The 23,234-nt window shown below is 46.5% G+C and overlaps 1 protein-coding gene across 1 annotated transcript in view; it reads left to right on the top strand.

Annotated features, from left to right (window-relative positions):
* The window catches only part of LOC137429583 (sodium channel protein type 3 subunit alpha-like), a 192,099-nt gene that overhangs the window by 155,063 nt on the left and 13,802 nt on the right, over positions 1 to 23,234 (top strand). The window contains exons 19-21 of the mRNA XM_078779597.1: positions 3,439 to 3,711; positions 3,813 to 3,866; positions 22,137 to 22,278. Of these exons, the coding sequence (XP_078635723.1) occupies positions 3,439 to 3,711; positions 3,813 to 3,866; positions 22,137 to 22,278 (469 nt within the window). The remainder of the gene's footprint in view (positions 1 to 3,438; positions 3,712 to 3,812; positions 3,867 to 22,136; positions 22,279 to 23,234) is intronic.

The raw sequence follows: 23,234 nt of genomic DNA, 5'->3' as shown, positions 1-23,234 counted from the left end.
CTTTTGTACTTACAGCTTTAGAACTTACCAACTTTTGTACTTACAGCTTTAGAACTTACCAACTTTTATACTTACAGCTTTAGAACTTAACAGCTTTTATACTTACAGCTTTAGAACTTACCAACTTTTGTACTTACAGCTTTAGAACTTAACAGCTTTTATACTTACAGCTTTAGAACTTACCAACTTTTGCACTTACAGCTTTTAAACTTAACAGCCATTAAACTAAACGAACATGAAACTTATCAGGTTTTGTACTTACAGCTTTAGATCTTAACAGCCATTAAACTAAACTAACATGAAACTTACCAACTTTTGTACTTACAGCTTTAGAACTTAACAGCCATTAAACTAGACTAACATGAAACTTAACAGCTTTTAAACTTCACAGCTTTTGTACTTACAGCTTTAGAACTTAACAACTTTTGCACTTACAGCTTTAGAACTTAACAGCCATTAAACTAAACTAACATGAAACTTAACAGCTTTTAAACTTAACAGCTTTTGTACTCACAGCTTTAGAACTTAACAGCCATTAAACTAAACTAACATGAAACTTAACACCTTTTAAACTTAACAGCCATTAAACTAAACTAACATGAAACTTAACAGCTTTTAAACTTAACAGCCATTAAACTAAACTAACATGAAACTTAACACCTTTTAAACTTAACAGCCATTAAACTAAACTAACATGAAACTTAACAGCTTTTAAACTTAACAGCTTTTGTACTCACAGCTTTAGAACTTAACAGCCATTAAACTAAACTAACATGAAACTTAACACCTTTTAAACTTAACAGCCATTAAACTAAACTAACATGAAACTTAACAGCTTTTAAACTTAACAGCCATTAAACTAAACTAACATGAAACTTAACAGCTTTTAAACTTAACAGCTTTTGTACTTACAGCTTTAGAACTTAACAACTTTTGTACTTACAGCTTTTAAACTTAACAGCCATTAAACTAAACTAACATGAAACTTAACAGCTTTTAAACTTAACAGCCATTAAACTAAACTAACATGAAACTTAACAGCTTTTAAACTTAACAGCCATTAAACTAAACTAACATGAAACTTAACAGCTTTTAAACTTAACAGCCATTAAACTAAACTAACATGAAACTTAACAGCTTTTAAACTTAACAGTTTTTGTACTTCCAGCTTTAGAACTTAACAGCCATTAAACTAAACTAACATGAAACTTAACACCTTTTACACTTAACAACTTTTAAACTTAACCTGTAAACGTATTGTATATGTATGGAACAGAAAGAGGAAGGAAATGGAAATAAAAATGAAATGTATTTCTGAGTCTTACAAAAGAGATTCTCATGAACATTCCCCTAAAAGAGTACGAAACAACTTGAGATAAAAAAGGATGTAAAGGCAGTTTATTTTGTGATTGCATTTTTAGGGTCATTTTCATGTCTTAAACTGTTGATTGGACATCGTCATGAGCATATGGCAGATGTATCAAGCTCAGCTTGTAATATTCTCTCGTGTGTGTGTGTGTGTGTGTGTGTGTGTGTGTGTGTGTGTGTGTGTGTGTATGTGTGTGTGTGTGTATGTATATATGCAAATATATATATATATATATATATATATATATATATATGTAAATAATGGCCGAGAAGTACACACACTCGCCTCTAAGCTGTCTCGCCTGGGTTCGAATCCCGACCCAACTATAAACTGTCAGTTTGGTGTTTCACAGGCAGGGCGATTCATCTCAATGTGTGTGCCGTCCCTCGTATAGGTGTTAAACTGGGAATCCCGTCTGCCAGCATTGGTTAGTTGATGTTAAAGATCCCATGGAGTCATTCGCAAAGAGTAGGCGAGTACCGCCGGCACATTGGCCAATTCCAATTCCAGATTCCTGCCCTAACTCGGCGAACGTCAGGCCTGGCCAGGCTGGTTCATGGAAGACTTGGGCCAAGCTTCCCCTACCCCCAGCTGACCATAATAGTGGCTGTTAAAGAGCAACAACAAATATATATATATATATATATACACTACATTGCCAAAAGTATACGGACACCCCTTCTAATTAGTGGATTCGGCTGTTTCAGCCACACCCATTGCTGACAGGTATATATAATCAAGCACACAGCCATGCAATCTCCATAGACAAACATTGGCAGTAGAATGGCCGTACTGAAGAGCTCAGTGACTTTCAACATGGCACCATCATAGGATGCCACCTTTCCAACAAGTGAGTTCATCAAATTTCTGCCCTGCTGGAGCTGCCCGGGTCAACTGTAAGTGCGGTTACTGTGAAGTGGAAACGTCTAGGAGCAACAACAGCTCAGCTGCGAAGTGGTAGGCCACACAAGCTCAGAGTGCTGAAGTGCTGAAGTGCGTAGCACATAAAAATCGTCCATCCTCAGTTGAAACACTCACTACCAAGTTCCAAACTGCTTCTAGAAGCAACGTCAGCACAACAACTGTTGGTCGGGAGCTTCATGAAATGGGTTTCCATGGCTGAGCAGCCGTACACAAGCCTAAGATCACCATATGCAATGCCAAGCATTGGCTGGAGTGGTGTAAAGCTCGCCACCATTGGACTCGGGAACAGTGGAAATGCGTTCTCTGGAGTGATGAATCACACTTCACCATCTGGCAGTCCAACAGACGAATCTGGGTTTGGTGGATACCAGGAGGATGCTAACTGCCCAAATGCATAGTGCCAACTGTAAAGTTTGGTGAAGTAGGAATAATGGTCTGGGGCTGTTTTTCGTGGTTTCAGCTCGGCCCCTTAGTTCCAGTGAAGGGAAATCTTAACGCTAGAGCATACAATGACATTCTAGACGATTGTGTGCTTCCAACTTTGTGGCAACAATTTGGGGAAGGCCCTTTCCTGTTTCAGCATGACAATGCCCCCATGCACAAAGCGAGGTCCATACAGAAATCGATTGTCGAGATCGGTATGGAAGAACATGACTGGCCTGCACAGAGCCCTGACCTCAACCCTATCGAACACCTTTGGGATGAATTGGAACGCCGACTGCGAGCCAGGCATAATCGCCCAACATCAGTGCCCGACCTCACTAATGCTCTTGTGGCTGAATGGAAGCAAATCCCCGCAGCAATGTTCCAACATCTAGTGGAAAGCCTTCCCAGAAGAGTGGAGGCTGTTATAGCAGCAAAGGGGGGACCAACTCCATATTCTTGCCCATGATTTTGCAATGAGATGTTTGATGAGCACATACGGGTGGGATGTTTGGGTGTCCACATACCTTTGGCAATGTTTTGTATGTTCCATATCTACATACCTTAACCCATCAAGTGTGTTTTATATTCACCATTCCAACACTCACACCTTCTACACTAGCTACTGTGCTAGAATAATTTATGAGATCTTGCAATGTTTAAAAACTGTCCAGTGTCCATGTTTGAAAAGTTACATGTCCCTGTTTTGTTTCCATTGACAGGTGGTGGTAAATGCTTTACTTGGAGCAATCCCCTCGATTATAAATGTCCTCCTTGTCTGCTTAATATTCTGGCTCATCTTTAGCATCATGGGTGTCAATCTGTTCAAAGGGAAGTTCTACAGATGTATAAATGCAACCACTGAAGAAAGAATAGAGGATATTAACAACGTGACAACCAGAGATGATTGCATCGCCATTGAGAATGCACGATGGGCTAACTTGCCAATAAATTTTGACAATGTGCTTGCTGGCTACCTTGCTCTACTTCAAGTTGTAAGTCACAGCATCAAATATTATAACATTATTCATTCTCCGAAACTGCTCAGGATGCAGGTGATTGAACAATTTTTTGTTGCTGTATCTCCTTCATTCAGGCCACATATAAAGGCTGGATGGATGTTATGTATGCAGCAGTGGATTCAAGGAAGGTGAGCTGAGGTTGTGGAGGTTGGGTGGGTGTTTTATCAACCTGCCGTGTCTTGTTTGGCAGTTGTTTTTTTATTTTTTGAAGTGGAGGCTCATGGAAGAACTAAATGACAGAGAAAAGGGGAGGGTGGTTTAACAGACTGCCAAAGGGATGGAGGGGGAACAACAACAACAACAACAACAACAACAACATGCATTTTAAGGCCATTTTCCCTGCTAGAGCGGGGGTTAGCCTTGCGGTCCCCATGACAATCTTCTCCATTTTGCCCTATTTTCTGCATCTCTCCTTGTTAACCCCTTTGCCCGCATTTCTTCTTCGACCATCTTTAGCCAAGTCTTTCTCGGTCTTCCCCGTCCTCTACTTCCTTCTACATTCATTTCCATCACTCTTCTCAACCAGTCACTTTCATCCTTCCTCAACACATGACCAAACCATCTCAACCTGTTCCTCTTCACAGCATCAATCACAGGCTCTATTCCCATAATCTTTCACAATTCATCATTTGTCTTCCTCTCTCTCAACGATACTCCGCACATCCACCGAACCATTCGCAGGAGGGGGAACACGCAGAGAAGAAACTCAGACAGATCACAGTATGAGAGGCGGGATCAAGCCTGGACCCACATTGACCCCCGGTAGACCACAAGATACATGACCCCTTAGACCCTGATATTTTTTTTCAATGACGTGAACAGACTTTGTTACATCACAGGTGATGAAGGTTGTGGTTAACTTTCATCAAACTTATGTGTGTAGTTTCGGAGAAGAAGTTCCGAGTGTTTACATACAGCCTAACTATCTGACTGACAGACACCGTGTGATGCTAATACGTCCCCTGAACAATTTTTCTTCCAGGTGAGATAAAAATGGGTTGAAACAATATCGGTGAAAACCAAAGCTGTAGACTTGGGGAGGGCAACAAGGTGTGGGTTTATTGAAAAAGGTGAGTGACCTGGTGGGGCTGGGGATGTGTGGAGGAAAGAGAATATAGGTAGAGAAACATCAGGAGACTCTGTAGCTGCTCAAGGTGGGCGAGAAGCAGACACTAGGATTGAGCCTGCTGCTGAGAAATGCAAATAACACCAAGAGCATTTTGTTTAACTTTTACCAGGTGCGTAAGAAGGGATGCAATTTCACCAAGGCAGAGTACTCCATGATGATCTGGATGAAGGTCATGTGCAGGTATTGGACAAAAAATGAAAACACCAATGTAAAGTCACTTAATATGGCATTTGGCCATGTGCAGCGAGTTCCAGAATATCCCATAAATGCTCCATTGGGATCAGATGTGGTGACTGAGAAGCCCATGACATATGGATAGCATCCATTTCATGCTCGTCAAACCATTGGACGACCACACGTGCTCTGTGGATGGGGGCGTTGGGGGGGTCTCCTCTTGCAGCCATGCTAGCCATATTTATCCCGCACTCAAAGCGAAAAGCGGGGTTAAGCAATCGTCCATATACATACATGTCTGCATTTTGTTAGGAGCGTACATCGAAAACGAACGGTTCAATGGAGGAAATTGAAACTTTACCACATGTTACATGGCCATTTGATATAGCGAATATTGAAATTGGAAATCATAAAAATTAGGATCGTTGTAATCGCTTCAGCCTTTATTGTTCTCAGCTTGTGAAAAAAGTGAAGAAGAAGAACACTTTGGTATTTTAACGATCTCCCGATTTATACTTTAGCGATCTATTCTGGCTTCTTTATCAGCCTTGGTATTTATGAAAACGCTCAACCGAGAATAAAAGCTCCTTTGTAAAGGCCTTTGAGTGTAGGCCTACTCTATAGCAGACTTTTCAAAGTGTAATTTGTGCACATTTACCTCAGAAGTGCAGATAGATACAATTACAAATTTTCCGCCTCTATGAATACCATCTAGTTACAGGTGTTTCCATTTTTTGTCCACTACCTGTACGTCATCATGAGCTGTGCTCAGCTCAGAATGGATGTAGCTCTGCGGAGAGTACTTGGGCATTGGCCTTTCTAAGAAGCTAGTTTGGTGATGTGGTCTTCCCAGTACAGGTTGTGACAGATTGTGAGTTATAGGAAGGAGCTCCAGGGGCAGCACCTCTTTTAAAGGTTTGCTGGAGAAATGTACTGAGGGGTTCAAAAGATGATCTTCGCATAGGGAAAGAGTGAGAGCATGGAGTATTCCTGCTGTTACATATTTATGTGAATGTATGTGAATTCCCATTCAGGTCTTTGCTTATCAATGTGCAGTCGATTAAGGGTTGTTGTGGTTGGAGGGTCAGGAGCCCTTCTGGAAAAAGAGACCGGAAACGGCGGAAACGGAAGAAGAAAAGACACGAGGAAGAGAAGCGACGAGGAGTCTTCTTCCTCGCCCCGCTCCGACGAAAGGTGGGATCGACCTTGCGCCGCGTGGAAAAGCGGCGTTCCCAAGCCCGTCTGGCAAGAGGAGTTACCGGGACGTGCACCTACCCGGTGGAGACGTCAAGTTGCCGTGGGGCCGTGCACCGACCCCGCGTCTGGCACCGTTCGCGGCACCGTCTACAAAGACGCGTACGGGTCGCACGTTGGGGCCTAACACGCGTTGCAAGCGGCGTGGGGCTTTTGCTTGCTTTACCGTACCCGCTTCGCGTGGCCACGAGGGGGCTACAGCCGTGGTTCCCGGTACGATACCTGCCCGGTGGAAACACGTCCACCCGGGGTTCGTTCAACCGCCCGAGTGCGGCGACGCCGACCATCATCTTGGTCAGGAGGGGCCCAGAGACATTGTGAGGGACCGAGACCAAAAGGGGGTCGTGAGTACAAAAGGGGACACACATATATAAGATGGCCATCTTAATCATCTAGGGGATTGATTGATTGTTGAGTGTGAATTGTGGATGGTGGATTGCTCGGGGAATATACCCTTGATTGTATCATTGAAATTGTATGGTATCATTACCCTTGAAATATATCATTGAACATCAGTTTTCTCTTGGGTGGAATTCATAGGGATTGCGTTGCGAAAGCGCATATATAATACTACTTTCTGGCGAAGTTCCTCTCACGGTCCGGGGGTCACCGAGACCAGGTAGTCACCGAGGGGACCACGTAACAGAATTGGGGGCTCGTCCAAATTACGATTTGCGGATTCGCAATTGGGTCTACGTCCGGGATATAAAATTGTATAAAATAATAAAATAATATTTTTATTAATTAAAATTTATTAATTAAGTATTAATTGGTAAATTTTTTGGGGAAATTGGGGGTAAAGTATTGGGTGAAGGTTAACAGGTGTTAACGATAGGCACCATGGCGTTTGTGGCACAGAACATTGCGGTAACCCCGAGTGAGGCACAGTTCCGAGCGTTACTAAAGTCGGACCTCTTGAAATTGGCCAAACATTTTAACTTGGAGGTCCGAACTAATTTGAGGAAGGCAGAGTTGCAGGCCACGTTGATACAATCTATGGTGGGATTAGGAACATGGGACGAGTTAGCCTGGGAGTGGCTACCCGAAGAACCAGAAGATGTTGAGCTCCGGAAACTGGAGTTGCAATTAAGGAGCCAGGAACGGATCAAAGAAGAAGAAAGGAAAGCAGAAAAGGAAAGAGCAGAAGAGGAAAGGAAAGCAGAAAAGGAAAGAGCAGAAGAGGAAAGGAAAGCAGAAGCGAGGAGAGAAGAGAAACAAGCAGAGGAAAGGAGAGTGGAACGAGAACTCCAGGAAAGGTTAAAAGAAGAAGAAAGGAAAGCAGAAAAGGAAAGAGCTGAAGAAGAAAGGAAAGCAGAAAAGGAAAGAGCAGAAGAAGAAAGGAAAGCAGAAAAGGAAAGAGCAGAAGAAGAAAGGAAAGCAGAAAAGGAAAGAGCAGAAGAAGAAAGGAAAGCAGAAAAGGAAAGATCAGAAGAGGAAAGGAAAGCAGAAGAGAGGAGAGAAGAGAAACAAGCAGAGGAAAGGAGAGTGGAACGAGAACTCCAGGAAAGGTTAGAAGGGAGAAAAGCAGAGGAGAGGAGAGCTGCAAGGGACCTCGAAGCAGAGGAGAGAAAAGCGGAAAGGGAATTAAAGGAACGTGACATGGAGCTTCAGCAGGAAATTAAATTCAAGGAGCTGGAGTTAATGAGAGAACGGGGAGAGGTACCACCCTTGCTGACGGGGTCGACACCTATCCAGAAAACCTGGGATGTGGGCAGACATGTGAGGCTGGTTCCACCGTTCAGTGAAAAGGAAGTCGCGAAATTTTTTCCACACTTTGAGAAAGTGGCTCGACAATTAAACTGGCCGGAGGAGGCCTGGACCATACTAGTGCAAAGTGTGCTGGTGGGAAAAGCTCAAGAGATTTATTCGGCGCTACCAATGGACCAATGTGCAGATTATGAGGTACTGAAGAAACACATCCTCAAAGCCTATGAGTTGGTTCCGGAAGCTTACAGGCAAAAATTCAGGAATGCCAGGAAGAGGGAGAGTGAGACCCATGTGGAATTTGCCAGAGTGAAAGAAAACATGTTTGATCGGTGGTGTGAGTCAAAGGAGTCGGGAAAGACTTCGAAACATTGCGTGACTTGATCCTGGTGGAGGAATTTCAGCAGTGTGTCCACGAGGACATCAAAGTGTACCTGCAGGAAAAGAAAGTACCAAAGTTGTGGGACGCAGCCACCATGGCAGATGATTATGCCTTAACCCACCGAATAGGGGTCCACGAACCTAACTCCTCGCCTAGATCTCCGCAGGGGAGGTGGGGAACAGCAGGTGCGGAGAACGACCATACATGGCGGCGGCCTCGAGAGGATTATGGGGACAACGCGGATACCCCACCTGTTCGAAATCAGAGGGATGCGGGCCCAAGACAAACTTATATTTCGGGGGGCCCGAGGCAGACCACGAGTTTTTCCTCCGGGCCTACTTGCGCTTTTTGCAAGAAACATGGACACTTGATGTCCAGTTGTTACCGCATGAAAAGGGAAGACCCAGAGCGGAGTCCGACTATTACGACTCCAAATGCAATGGCCATTGTGAGAAATCGCCATCAAAAGGGTTACCAACCATTTATTAGCGCTGAGGAAGCGCCTCTAGCGAATGACTTCCAGCCAGTGTAACGCGAATTCCTGTCACAGGAATTCTGAGATCATATGTGTGACGTGGCAGTTCCTGATTGGTTCGTGTTGGGGAACGCCTTCTCGCTGCCGACGTGACGTAAATTCGCGCACGCGCACTGGTGAAGCTTACTCGATCTTACTCGATCCCATATTACATGTACTTTCATTGCATACAAATTATACTTCCTCCTAGAAATTCCATGCCCGAACCTCAGCGCAATCCAAGAGGATTCACTTGTTTCAGAGGGGTTTGTGTCACTGGATGGAGCCTCGACTAACCGGAGACCGGTTAGGATATTGAGGGACACAGGAGCACATCAATCTTTAATGCTTGAAGGCATTTTGCCATGGTCCGAGGAGACGGCCACGGGGGATAGTGTTCGTTTACAGGGGATCGGGGGCGGTGTTAGTGCTCCACTTCATGTCATCCATTTGGAGTCCGATTTGGTGTCAGGACCGGTCACCGTCGGTTTACAAGCCACGCTTCCTGTAGAGGGTGTATCTGTGGTTATCGGGAATGATTTGGCCGGGGGTCAAGTTTATGGTAACCTGAGGGTTGGTAAAGAGCCCAGCAGGGAAAATAACACCACACCAGCTCGGGATGGGGACAAAAGTACCAAGTTATTTGTAGGGGGACTGAACTTCAAAACAGAGGAAGAAGTTCTGACCTCTGTCTTCAACAGATATGGGCCGCTGGTGGAAGTGCGGTTGGTAAGAGACAGGGAAACGCAACAGTCAAGAGGGTTCGGCTTTGTCACGTTTGCAAGCACAAAAGACGCCAGAGAGGCAGAGAAGAATTGGAATGGCAAGGATTCGGAGGGTCGGACCATAACAGTAGGGAAGGCATTTCGTAGGCGTCGAGAGGTCTACAGGAGAGGACAACTGGGCGGTAGTTTTGGTGGTGGCCGCAATCAATATTATTATGGAGGCTCCCTGAGTTACGGCAGCTCCCGAAGGAAGGATTGTCAAAGTAGTGGCCGAGAAGGAGACCGCTATTCATGGGACTACAGGGACAAGCGGTCCCACCATAATTATTAGGGAAGTTCTGAGAGGTTGAAGCACTGAATGCGGCGGAGCCGCCGAGCCAAGATTCCTACACGGATTAACCGTGAACGCCGTTCCTTAAGGCGTCCATGTAGTGAACTTTCATGCACGGACTAACCGTGAACTCCACGTTCCTCAAGGCGCCCATGTAGAGAACTTTCCTGCACGGACTAACCGTGAACTCCACGTTCCTAAAGGCATCCATGTAGTGAATACTCGGCTTGGCCTCCCGGAAAAAGTGCTATCGAGTTGCTTAACTTTGGATCTTTGATCAACCCCTTAACCTTCATTCACAAGAAACTGACAGTCAAAGTCAGAGGGTCATGAGATGGAGTTTGGCTTGGCAGGAGTCCAACGGGAAATTGAACATGTAAAGGGCAGGGACAATGTCGTTGCTGGTGCTTAGTCCAGAGTGAGTTAATCTGGGGGGGGTTGAGTTATCTGGTTTGTTTATCCAAATTGGCCGGCAAAGAAAGTTTTCGCTGGGTTCAAACTTTCTTTCTTGAAGGGGGGGAGTGTTACATATTTATGTGAATGTATGTGAATTCCCATTCAGGTCTTTGCTTATCAATGTGCAGTCGATTAAGGGTTGTTGTGGTTGGAGGGTCAGGAGCCCTTCTGGAAAATGAGACCGGAAACGGCGGAAACGGAAGAAGAAAAGACACGAGGAAGAGAAGCGACGAGGAGTCTTCTTCCTCGCCCCGCTCCGACGAAAGGTGGGAACGACCTTGCGCCGCGTGTAAAAGCGGCGTTCCCAAGCCCGTCTGGCGAGAGGAGTTACCGGGACGTGCACCTACCCGGTGGAGACGTCAAGTTGCCGTGGGGCCGTGCACCGACCCCGCGTCTGGCACCGTTCGCGGCACCGTCTACAAAGACACGTACGGGTCGCACGTTGGGGCCTAACACGCGTTGCAAGCGGCGTGGGGCTTTTGCTTGCTTTACCGTACCCGCTTCGCGTGGCCACGAGGGGGCTACAGCCGTGGTTCCCGGTACGATACCTGCCCGGTGGAAACACGTCCACCCGGGGTTCGTTCAACCGCCCGAGTGCGGCGACGCCGACCATCATCTTGGTCAGGAGGGGCCCAGAGACATTGTGAGGGACCGAGACCAAAAGGGGGTCGTGAGTACAAAAGGGGACACACATATATAAGATGGCCATCTTAATCATCTAGGGGATTGATTGATTGTTGAGTGTGAATTGTGGATGGTGGATTGCTCGGGGAATATACCCTTGATTGTATCATTGAAATTGTATGGTATCATTACCCTTGAAATATATCATTGAACATCAGTTTTCTCTTGGGTGGAATTCATAGGGATTGCGTTGCGAAAGCGCATATATAATACTACTTTCTGGCGAAGTTCCTCTCACGGTCCGGGGGTCACCGAGACCAGGTAGTCACCGAGGGGACCACGTAACACTGCATTGAAAGACATCCCAGGTAGCTGATCAATGGTGTATCATTTCGAGATCTGCAAAGGTTGATGCCGTAGCAGTGAACCTCTCAGAAGTGTGGTGCTCTGTTTTTCACAGTGTGGAGTAATCCGCAAAATTGTACAGGGGATTGTCTAGGAAAAGAAGCAAGGTCATTGATGTAGACAAAAAAAATCATGTTAGGTCCTAAAATGCTGCTTGGTGAGACAACAAGCTCAAGAGAAAGATCTTGAGACATTGCTATCAAAAACAACCCACTTAGTGCAGCAGATATGTGCAAATATTGTGGGTTTGATGATAAAAGCATAGAATTTGGCTCACATTTAGTACATACCACTAGGAAGATTTTCGGATATAGGGACATTGCATATTCCTCCTGGGGCCAAAATGGCGGCCATTTTACAAAATGGCCGTGATCGGGTATTACATTACACGTAATCTGTATGAGTTGTGCACGTTTTTCAACTGGAGATGCATGCAAGTGATGCAATATCACTTAAAATATAACCTGGGATGCCAATTAAAGGTCATACACCTTACAGAACCGATTTATTGGGCCTATTAGGCAACAATTACGCAAAATTTGGGTTTTCTTATGAGTTTTGTCCGTATTTTGCACCACTGTGGAAGTGCGTTTACCCTTACATATTATCTTACATTTATCTTTTACCCTTACATTGTCAGTGGGTACATGTCTACATCATATTAAAATATAACAATCCGCCATGCGGACAAAGGCGATCTAGGTGAGCAAACCGAGCATCAAACGTACATTAATGCCAACCACCCATTTACACATGTACGTTATGTAGTTGGATCTTATCAGCTAACGAAATATTCTCATTGGTTATTAAAGCATGGTAGTAGATGGGGTCTGCAATCCCCAGTTGACCTATACAAAGGGGTTATGGTTGTGTTCTCTAAGCCGTCCATGATACTGCAAGTTCTACTCCCGAGCACACTGTCCGCCGCAGTGGCATAGTGCCGTGCACTGGAGTACAGCCTTCCTACACTTGCATTGTCCTCTGCATCCCTTCTTGCAGCCGCATCTGAGAAGTTGCCGGCATGCTTGCGTTGCCTCCGGGAGGGTTGTCCAGCAGACGTCCCAGCCAGTGTCACTCTTCACCCACCCCCATTCGCTAGGGGATGGGAGCTCTGCAGCAGCAACCATCATCTGGCCCCAACAGTAGCCAGCTTGGTAGGCAGTTCTCCTGATGTGCTGTCTGAGGGCTTCTCGAGTTGGCGGGAGAGCATCTATTGCTCGACCCTTCTGGGTGAAGAGCTGCTTACGTGCATCGTTGACATGCTCGTGGCTGCTAGTGCGATCATACAGGAGAACGACGAAACGCTCCAAGGTGTCCAGGCTGTCATCTACGATTGAGGGGTTTGGTGTAGTGCCCAAGGCACAGAAGGTCGCAGTGACCTCATCACAGGCCTTCCACGTCTCCCATGCAGTATTTTTGCTCCTGCCTCCAAAGCTTGACACGGTATCACACCCAGCGAAGGCATGAAATGAGGGTAGTCCTCGACCCTTGTCAGGCCCCAATGCTTGGGCCATCTCGTGAGCTGCTAAGAACCTAAAGCTCTTCCCGGTACCGAAGGCAACCCACAGCTCATCTATGTTGAGGCGTTCAGCTGTCCGAACATCAAATACAGCCAGTCCAGAATATGCAGTAATATCATTGCGTATTTACCTGTACTCAGTCTTCACTGCTTGAGGTATTAGGTGGCATTCACTTCTGTTGGGACCCGCCAACTTTGGTATAGGTGGGTCACGTTTACTCAGGAGCACGGGAGGCACGCTGGTGTATGATTCTGGCAGGTGGGCAACTGTTGTCGCAGTTGTTGCAGTGTTGTCTGTGTCCACAATCCGTTGACCTCCAGGGACGTCACTATTCGGGTGTTGGAACAAAGAGATTCCTGTACCATGGAACGAGTCCTGAGCACTTGTCGAGCTGGGGTTGTGGTCTATGTTGTCGACTGTTCCCGTGGTGAACAAGCCACCCTTCAGTTTGGGTGGGCAAACTGCTCCCTCCAACATGAAGTAGCGACAGATGTTGTTCCCCAACTCAGACGAAATGCTCAGCACCCTGTCGTAGGCGTTGGACACACCAAGGCGGTACAGCTCATCAACGAGGTCTCGTCTGCGTGTCTTCATGTGCATCATCACACCCAGGTATACAGGCGCAGGTGTCTCCCTGTTGTGACTGTGCTTGGTAGATTGTACGGAACCGGTGCTCTTGTGACGGCGTGCACAGCTGTTGAACATCAGGAGCTGGGAGATTGTAAGTGTAGGAGCTGGTATAGATGAGTGGCTTGACTGTTCATGGATATTGGGGCCATTCAAGATCATAGAAACCAGTGCGATGAGTGAATTTGGCACCGACTCTTCCTGGCAGTGGGTGTCAAATGAACCACTGAAGGCAGTCGTCATCTTCAGCATGTCTCTTCGGACTATGTTGGCAGCTCTAGCCAGATGAATGCCATCACTGTCGGCATCCTGCTCACATGCCTTGCGTAGGGCTGTTCCAACATCCTGGTTGAAAGCAAGTAGAATGTCTCGGCCTCGCTTGTGCTCCTCTAAGTCATGAAAATGCCTCAAAATTCGTTTTTTGAGTTCGGTTGAGTGAACACGCCCAGTCAGGACTGTTCCAAGCTGCTCCAGCCTGGTGTTGTACAGGGTTTCCAGGTCTATCAGCTTGAACACTGGTGCCACAGCAGAGTCCATACGGGCTTCCTCAATGTAGGACACCAGTTCAGCAAGGGCTATGCCGTGATTTACATCGTCTTGGTCTGGACCCTCATTCATCTTCGTGCCTCTGGCTTTGTTGTACAGGGAGGCTAGACACTTCACATGGTACTTGGCCTCCTGTGCTATAAGATCTCCTCCACTTAGTTTAGCCAACAGTGGTTTGTCCTCTAGTTTCAGGGCACATTTCCTGACACGGGCATCAAGCTCAAAGGTGGAAGCCTCGTGCAGAGTCTCCTTACCCGCCTGTCCGTCACAAAAGAAACACTTGTCAACTGAAGGTTGTGGTTGGTCTACACTATGACGGGTGTACTTCCTTGGGACATCTGCACTGTGCTCACAGGAGGTTTTCCTCTTCTCGGCTCGAAACAGTTGGGTTTTGTTGTATTCGAGTCTACATGAATCATGCCACCTGGCTCTGTGGTGCTCGAATGTTGCTTGAATGCCCTCACCATCATCCAGTTTAGAGAGATCTATAGTCTTTGGCAGACATCCGATCTTGCTGAAGGCAAGGAGATTGTCTGCAAGAATCTGGAACCCAGAACCACCGGTGCTACGCTTTGATTCAGCTGGACAGCATAGCTTCTCAGAGGTGTCTTTCTGACATAGCACACACTGGTCCCAATCTGTCAGACATGGAAGATGTGTTCCAGATGAGCCGGGCTGTTGGGGGTCCAACACCATAAAACGTTGGGCCATTGTCAGTCAGTCAGAATACGTTTAGGGTACAGCCACCAGATGCAACCACCACCGTGACCTGAAAGCAGAATTAGCAGAATTAAGATATGCACAATGTCTCAGCTCTAGTACATATGTAGCAAGACAGATCTGTCAGATATAAGCATGACAAGGAAGCAAAACGTTATTTGCGTCCCTGTTAGGCCACCATACATAATTGTGTTCAAGTCCACGTGAGGCCTATGCATAACATGTCAATAACAAATGATACATAGATCCACTAGAATGTGTTTTGCACCAACCATAGTTGATATAGTATACACATATGGACTGGCATAATTCGGTCAATAGTCATATCTATGCACCCCGAGGGACGTTGAGTGACCACATGAGGGAAATAGGATCCTCATGTGGCCACTCACAGTCCCGAGGGGCGCATAGATATGACTAGTGACCGAATTATGCCAGTCCATATGAGTTTTATAACACACCACCTCTTGAGGGCACTGTAAACTGTCAAACATTAACGACAAGTATCATAATACTCAGACGATCTTTGTAAAAACCATTGCAAATTTTACCACTATGGACCGATCCATAGTGTCGCGGCACCACTATGGACCGGTCCATAGTGGTAAAATTTGCACTGGCTATGCAATAGGCTATACTAGTGAACCACACATGACAGTGTTTTAGCCAATCGGGAAAGAGAATCAACAAGAGGTGTGTTATAATTCAACTTATGGGCGAAAATAGTAAATTTTGGCTGCCATTTTGTAAAATGGCCGCCACAGCTACTATGGGACAAATATGCGATGTCCCTATATCCAAAAATATTCCTAAGGGTATGTCCTAACTGTGTGCCAAATGCCATGCTTTTATCATCAAACCCACAATTCTGTCAAAATATTTCACATATCTGCTGCACTAACTCTTTCCACTGGCTGAGAAAAACCTCCATGGAAATCTCCACACATGGCTTGCGGACTTCCTCTCTGGTCGTAGTCAACGTGTGGCCCTGAATGGGTTTGTCTTATCTCCCCTTCCTGTTCAGGCTGGAGTTCCCCAAGGTAGTGTTCTGGGCCCTGTGCTTTTTCTGGTCTTCATCAATGATCTCTCCGACTCTCTGGAAAATCCACTCTATCTCTTTGCTGATGACTCCACTCTCTGCCGCTCCATTCCTCATCCCTCAGATCGGCAGCCTGCAGCCTCCTCACTCTCTGCAGACCTGGACAAAATCACAGACTGATCAAACAAGTGGAACATGTCTTTCAATCCTGACAAATCTCACACTATTGCTATGTCTCTCCGAAAAGACCGACTGGACAACCCTCCCATCTACTTTCTCAACAATCCTCTCCAAGAACTTCCGTCACTTAAGCTTTTGGGTCTCACTATCTGCCATGATCTTTCCGGGAAAACCACATTTCCAAGCTGGCCTCCAAAGCCAGTCGCTGGCCAGGCATCCTCCGTCGTGCGAAGTCCTTCCTTGGAACAGCTGAGCTCCTCACCACATACAAGGCTTTCATCCGCAGCTCAATGGAATACTGTTCCCCCCTCTGGGCCGGTGCTCCTGCCTCACACCCAGCTCGGCATCACGCTGTTGAAACCAAAGCTTTCAGGATCATTGGAATCTCCTGCGATGAAGCTAACTCCGAGGGCATTTCACTCACTCACCGCAGGCAGGTTGGTGGTCTTTCTGTCTTCTACCGACTCCTCTCCGGCCTTGCTCCCCCAGCTCTCTCTGTGCTCTGTCCCCCAAATATTCCTACAGGTCGCACAAGATCTGCCAGCAACCCTCTTTTGGTTAAACTGCCAAAATCAAGACTCTCTGCTCACCTTCACTCCTTCATTTCCCTTTTTTCCCGCCTCTGGAACAAACTCCCACACTCCCTTCAATCCCACTCCTCCCTCCAGGTCTTTAAAACAGCTGTTCACCACCATCTCTTATCTTCCCCCATCCAAAACATTGATCTTTTCTACCCCCGCTAATTCACCCCAGATACACTTTTTCGAAATTCCAACTTCTTTCCTGGAAGTCCTTGCAGTGTCCATATGTTTTATATCTCTCCCACCTCTCCCCAAGCCCTCTCCCTCCCACAGTTCTCCCGAAGTCCCTGCTCTCATATGTTGTGTTTGTGTACTTCCCCCTCTCTCCCCATCTTGTCTACCGCTCTCCTTATTTTGTGTTGTTTGTGTCGGTTTGACTTTTTGTGTGATTATTGTTAGCTCTTTCACGAGCCTCGATCTTGTATACAAAAAAAACCAAAAAAAACAAAACCTGATCACCATTCAAAAGGAGGAGACCCTGAATATTACAAGCAGACTACTTGTAAAGCATAAGGCCGGATGCCAGACAGTATCAAACTCAGCAGCTGGGCTTGATGTTGGGCTCTGGCTCATCAAAGGGCCGATACATGTGAGTTTGTGAGCTACGCGGAGGGGCTTTAGGTCCCCATCAGTTTTGTTTTCCAGGAAGGGAACGCAAGCTGCATGTTCACTATTGCCTTACCACATGGTTCGGTGTACCAGAGTCGGGATGTTTAATCGACAATTGGAGGCATGACATGATGGAAGAAAGGGCTCTGTTGAGGAAGGAATTTGAGGAACTGTTAATGTTCGGAGTCAATGGGAATATGAACTAGTCTGTGAGGGGGAATGGGGATTTGCGATTAGGCCAATAATGTGCCTTGCCAAACTACCGCACATGTCAGCACTTTGTGACTCTCAGAAGACCACCAAGGGGACGAACACTTTCACAGGGGTATGGTTCCAAAAACTAAGAGAAGCAGAGGAGGACAGGCTGAAGGAGAAGTTTAAGTTTATTAAATCGAACAAAGAATGACTCCCAATGGAGAGATTTTAGACGGAAAAGAGACAGACAGTTATGGCAACTGCATCACGAAAGACCTTTGCTATATATGGTTGATTGTAGTTTGAGGAATGACTCATAGTCAACCAACATCGTTACAAATGAAGACTCCACAGACCTGAATGAGAACAGGGTGGTCTGCCCTTGCTCCTTCTGCCCTCTCACCTATTCATCCTTCAAGCCCATCCATGGAGGTCACATGCATTCGACAAAAAATCCCACACCTGCTTACCCAACAGGTTACAGAGTCACATCCCAATTCTAAACTGAACAGTCACCTCCAATCCATCATCCCTCTTGTCTCTCGTCTGTGGAGCCGGGTCTCTTTGTCTGCATTCCTTACACTGCTCCCTCCGGTCCTTCAAGATGCTGCCCATCATCACCTCATGCTTTCTCACATCCCACCCCATGATTGGTTATATTCTAGTTGAGCCCCTCTCACTAGAATGGGTGAGTGGGTGAGGGAAAGGAGAGACGTGGGTGAGGGAAAGGAGAGACGTGGGTGAGGGAAAGGAGAGACGTGGGTAAGGGAAAGGAGAGACGTGGGTAAGGGGGTGGAGAGCTGTGGGTGAGGGAAAGGAGAGACGTGGGTAAGGGGGTGGAGAGCTGTGGGTAAGGGGGAGGAGAGCCGTGGGTGAGGGAAAGGAGAGCCGTGGGTGAGGGAAAGGAGAGACGTGGGTAAGGGGGTGGAGAGCCGTGGGTAAGGGGGAGGAGAGCCGTGGGTGAGGGAAAGGAGAGCCGTGGGTGAGGGAAAGGAGAGACGTGGGTGAGGGAAAGGAGAGACGTGGGTAAGGGGGTGGAGAGCCGTGGGTAAGGGGGAGGAGAGCCGTGGGTAAGGGGGAGGAGAGCCGTGGGTGAGGGAAAGGAGAGCCGTGGGTGAGGGAAAGGAGAGCCGTGGGTGAGGGAAAGGAGAGACGTGGGTAAGGGGGTGGAGAGACGTGGGTAAGGGGGTGGAGAGCTGTGGGTGAGGGAAAGGAGAGACGTGGGTAAGGGGGTGGAGAGCTGTGGGTAAGGGGGAGGAGAGCCGTGGGTGAGGGAAAGGAGAGCCGTGGGTGAGGGAAAGGAGAGACGTGGGTAAGGGGGAGGAGAGCCGTGGGTAAGGGGTGAAATCTGTTCCTCACTTCTGTAACCAAAGTTCCAGCGCACAATCACTGCAGTCAGGGTGGAAAATTAAGCCATTAAATGTCCATAACAAAACAGTGATGTATTTTTTACATGACGCAGAAGGTATGAGTTTTGGGGCCGGCAAGGAAGGACAGAGGGGAAATTGGAGAGGGCACAAATAATGGGAGAGTAGGATGGAAAGAAGGGAACATGAGTAACAATGGGAATGGGAAATGTAAATGGAGAAAGGGAGGAGAGAACATTCATAATTGTTAATCGATTACATTCCAACTACACTCGGAATGAAAGAGGGGATTAATAAACTGAGCTTCTGACTGACACACACACACACACACACACACACACACACACACACACACACACACACACACACACACACACACACACACACACACACACACACACACACCTGTCCTGGCGGTTTGGTAGGTTTCTCCGACTTAGTCATACTGGGAGCGAGGGCCCGGGATTTGGCGACTCCATAAGCCATATTAATCCTGCATGGAACCGAGCTCTGTGAGATCCAGTAACGTGCCAAATACAACAAGAACCCTGTGGAAGTGGGGCTTGAGATTGGGCGGACCCGAGTGGAAGGAGGGCTGGAGATTTGGCGGACCCGAGTGGAAGTGGGGCCTGAGATTTGGCGGACCCAAATGGAAGTGGGGCCTGAGATGCAAGTGGAAGGAGGGAGAGGGGGGGGGGGGGCTTGAGAAAGATGAGGACCGGTGGTGATGATGTGCGTGCACACAAACACACACACACAACCACACATGCATGGGTCGTGATTTGCATATACACATGCACGGTTATGGTTTATATACATGTTTGGTTTTGGTTTTGCTTTGGCATGTTTTGTTTTGTTTTGTGTGACATCACATGCTGTGTATTGTATGCACACATTTTTATGCGTTATCTACCTATATACATATTGTTAGGTGTATGGGAGGTAGGCAAGTGGATTACCTTATGGCCAGGTAGGATTGTATAGGTCGTGTGCTCCGACTGTCAATAAGAAGAAGAAACCTCCATGTACCTAAGTAAGGATCCGTTAGACCGGATGTCGTGAAGGTCGTATATTTGTCCCCATGGTGAGGGGTGGGGTTATATCAATTAGGTAGGGGTCAAGGGTAAATCCCCTGTATGTAAATTGCCTCTGTGATTTCTCCTCTGTTCCTTATCACATACACTACACACACACTACCAGCAAGCAATCGGGGCGTAATTATAACACTAAATAAAAGTAACCGGAAACAGGACATTGAACACCATCGCTGATTCTGCCAGTGTAGCCATCACTAGGGCACAGGAGGGGCATAATGCTCCACCCCACGGGGTTGTGATTGGTCCGGTACCATGGGGCGAGGAGATGGACTTGCCGATTGGAGCACGCGCGACTTCATTGGATGACGTGGGAGGTCGGGGAGCAAAAGACTTGAGTCCTGGCCTTTTGCTCTCTTGAGCCAGGGACATTGATAGCGTGCAGTTCTGGCATTTTCTTTCTCTTGGGGTCCTGAGCTGAGGAAAGGCAGTCACGGTTTTATCCTCTTGGTGAGAGTTACTGCAGACGGTCGCGGCTTGTGTTCTCTTTCTTTTGGTCCGGGCGATTGGTGCGAGTGGCCGCATTATCTTTCCCTGGTTTGTTGGTGCTGACTGCGCGGTGGCTGGGTGTGCCTGAGAGACCGTTGGTGCTGTGTGGAGCAGAGGACGAGGACGGAGTTCAGCCTGCTCGCTTTGTGCCTGCGTCGGCATGGCGCTGAACGTGGCTTGGCGCCAAGGCGGTGTTTTCCCGCACACGAACTCAGGGATAGCCGACGGGGTTTGAGGGCCACTCAGAGCTGAGTACACGCAAATCCACATGCATTATTTTCCAGTTATTTTCCCCTTGTGTTGTATACGGGTCCGTATGGGAGCGCTCCATTTAGGATTTTGCTTACCGTGCATTTCTTTGTTCCCTGGCATTATTTTTATTAAACCCTTTTATTGTTGCATTTTAATTCCATGTCGGTTTGATTTGATTATCGTGGTTGGAGGATGTCCAGTGGAATCTGTGCAGGTAAGTTCGTCACTCTCCATTCACTCGCATATACAGAAGGTCCGCCATAGTTGACTGAACGCCTCAGAGTTTAGTTTGATCAGTTATTCATCCCCAGGAGTGTTTACCCCTAGGAATGTGACAATATTGTGCACGTGTATTGTATGCACACATGTTATATGTCTTGTGCATGATATATTGCACATATTTTGTGCATGCATGCATGCTCACACACACACACACACACACACACACACACACACACACACACACACACACACACACACACACACACACACACACACACACACACACACACACACACACACACACACGTTAACGGAGGTGGATACTTTGAGACCCAATAGATCTCCGTTCCATCTTCTGAGGTCCACCCACGTGTGGAGATAGCAGGCAAAAACAACTTGAATGTATACACACTTTACACACACACACACACACACACACACACACACACACACACACACACACACACACACACACACACACACACACACACACACACACACAAAGGTGGATACATGAAGACCTGGGAGGGCTCCCGTTCCACCTTCTGAAACCCGCATTTTGGAGGTAACAAGTAAAGACGCAGACACACACTTTCCTTTTTTCGACATAAATTGTTAAAACAACTGCAGAGTTTTTTTTTTGTTTTTTTTGGTATACTGAATCGAGGCTCGTGAAAGAGCTAACATTTATTTCACAAACAAATCAACCAGACAAACAAAATATACAAAAAGAGGGAGCAGAAGACAAGATGGGGAGAGAAGGGGAAGCACACAACCACAACATTTGAGAGCAGGGAGAAAGTTGAGGGATATAATGCACAACGCTGAATAGAAAGAACATCTGCGAGATTTAAATATTTTTGGGATGACAGAGGTGTACAGATAGTACAGGTTGAACGTAAAACAAACATGGAGACTGTCGTCCAGCATGAGGCCTCCAGTGGTAAAACCTGAATAGTAAGAACACGAAAACGTGTGGCACACTTGACAACAACAATGAATATATTACAATCAACAACACACTAAACAATGTCATAAATGAACAGATACAACAAAGTACTCAATGTGAACTGGCCAAGAGGCCTAGCTTGGGAAGAGCCAGGTGTAGGACTCGTCTGCATGCCGGTCGTCGAGTAAAGTTTTGTTCAACCTTCAAACATTCATTCGTTGTTTAAAAGTGATAAAAAAAAATTTTGGTTGATATTTGCACAATGTGTTAAATACAACAACTTAAGTCCATTCTTTGTCTATTTCCACAGAGAGATGAACAACCGACGTTTGAAAACAGCCTGTACTGTTACTGTTATTTTATCTTCTTCATTATATTTGGATCATTCTTTGTCCTCAACCTCTTTATTGGTGTCATAATCGACAATTTCAACCAACAGAAGAAAAAGATAAGTTTTTTCTTTTTTTCTTCTTACTGTTACAATTTTATTTAACCAGCTGCATAACATTTTTGATAAACTCAAATGTATGGAAAATCAACGTTTATCTCCTTTAGTCATCAATCAGAAGAATTATTAAATATGGTATACAAACAGTCATTGACTATGCCAGTTCATCCTGGGCCTCCACCCTGTAAAACACACATCTGAACACCCATCGAGCACCTACGCAGAGGAACTACAACAGCACTCAGTAGAGAGCACACCTCCACCTGGTTGGCCATATCACTCAATGGTGAAGAATCACTTTAAAAGAAAAATCTACTTGGTGGATCCGGATCCGGATCTTAACCAAAATCTAATAATTTCGTCCTCGTCACAAACACTACCTCTCCGCCTAATTTAGTCCGAATCCGTCCACAACCTTTTGAGATATTTTGTTCACAAACAAACAGACAGACAGGGGTGAAAATATAACCTCCATCCACCTTCGGTAGCTGAGGTAGCAATGTTAAAAAAAATCAAAGACAACTTTCAAAAACCAAAGATGCGCAGTTCCTTGTGCCAACCGCAATCACCCGTACCACAACATCTTCAGCCTCCCACAGCCCTTGGACACATTAAGTCTACACCACAAAGACACCACAACGACATCGTTCAAAACATCCCCCACCGATCAATGACAACAACAACATCCACACCCACATCACCATAAACACAATCAATATCCTGGGCACGTAACCCACACCCATCGATGACGTAGATAAATTGCGTCCCAGATCTGATCGCGTTCACCTTTCACATCTCTGCTGTGGATCTTACAGCACAAACATGGACTCGACGACACCACTGACATCACCTGCCACCTCTGCCAGGCCACCCCACACACAATAAAACACATCATGGAAGACTGTGCCGTGCTCGTTCCAAGAAGGCAAGAGCACAACATCGTCGATGTGAGGGATCTCT

Source organism: Myxine glutinosa, chromosome 6, assembly GCF_964187855.1.
Source record: "Myxine glutinosa chromosome 6, kmMyxGlut1.1, whole genome shotgun sequence".
NCBI classification, from domain to species: Eukaryota; Metazoa; Chordata; class Myxini; order Myxiniformes; family Myxinidae; genus Myxine; species Myxine glutinosa.
Note: the sequence above shows the minus strand (reverse complement) of the source record. Positions and strands in the feature narration are given on the sequence as shown.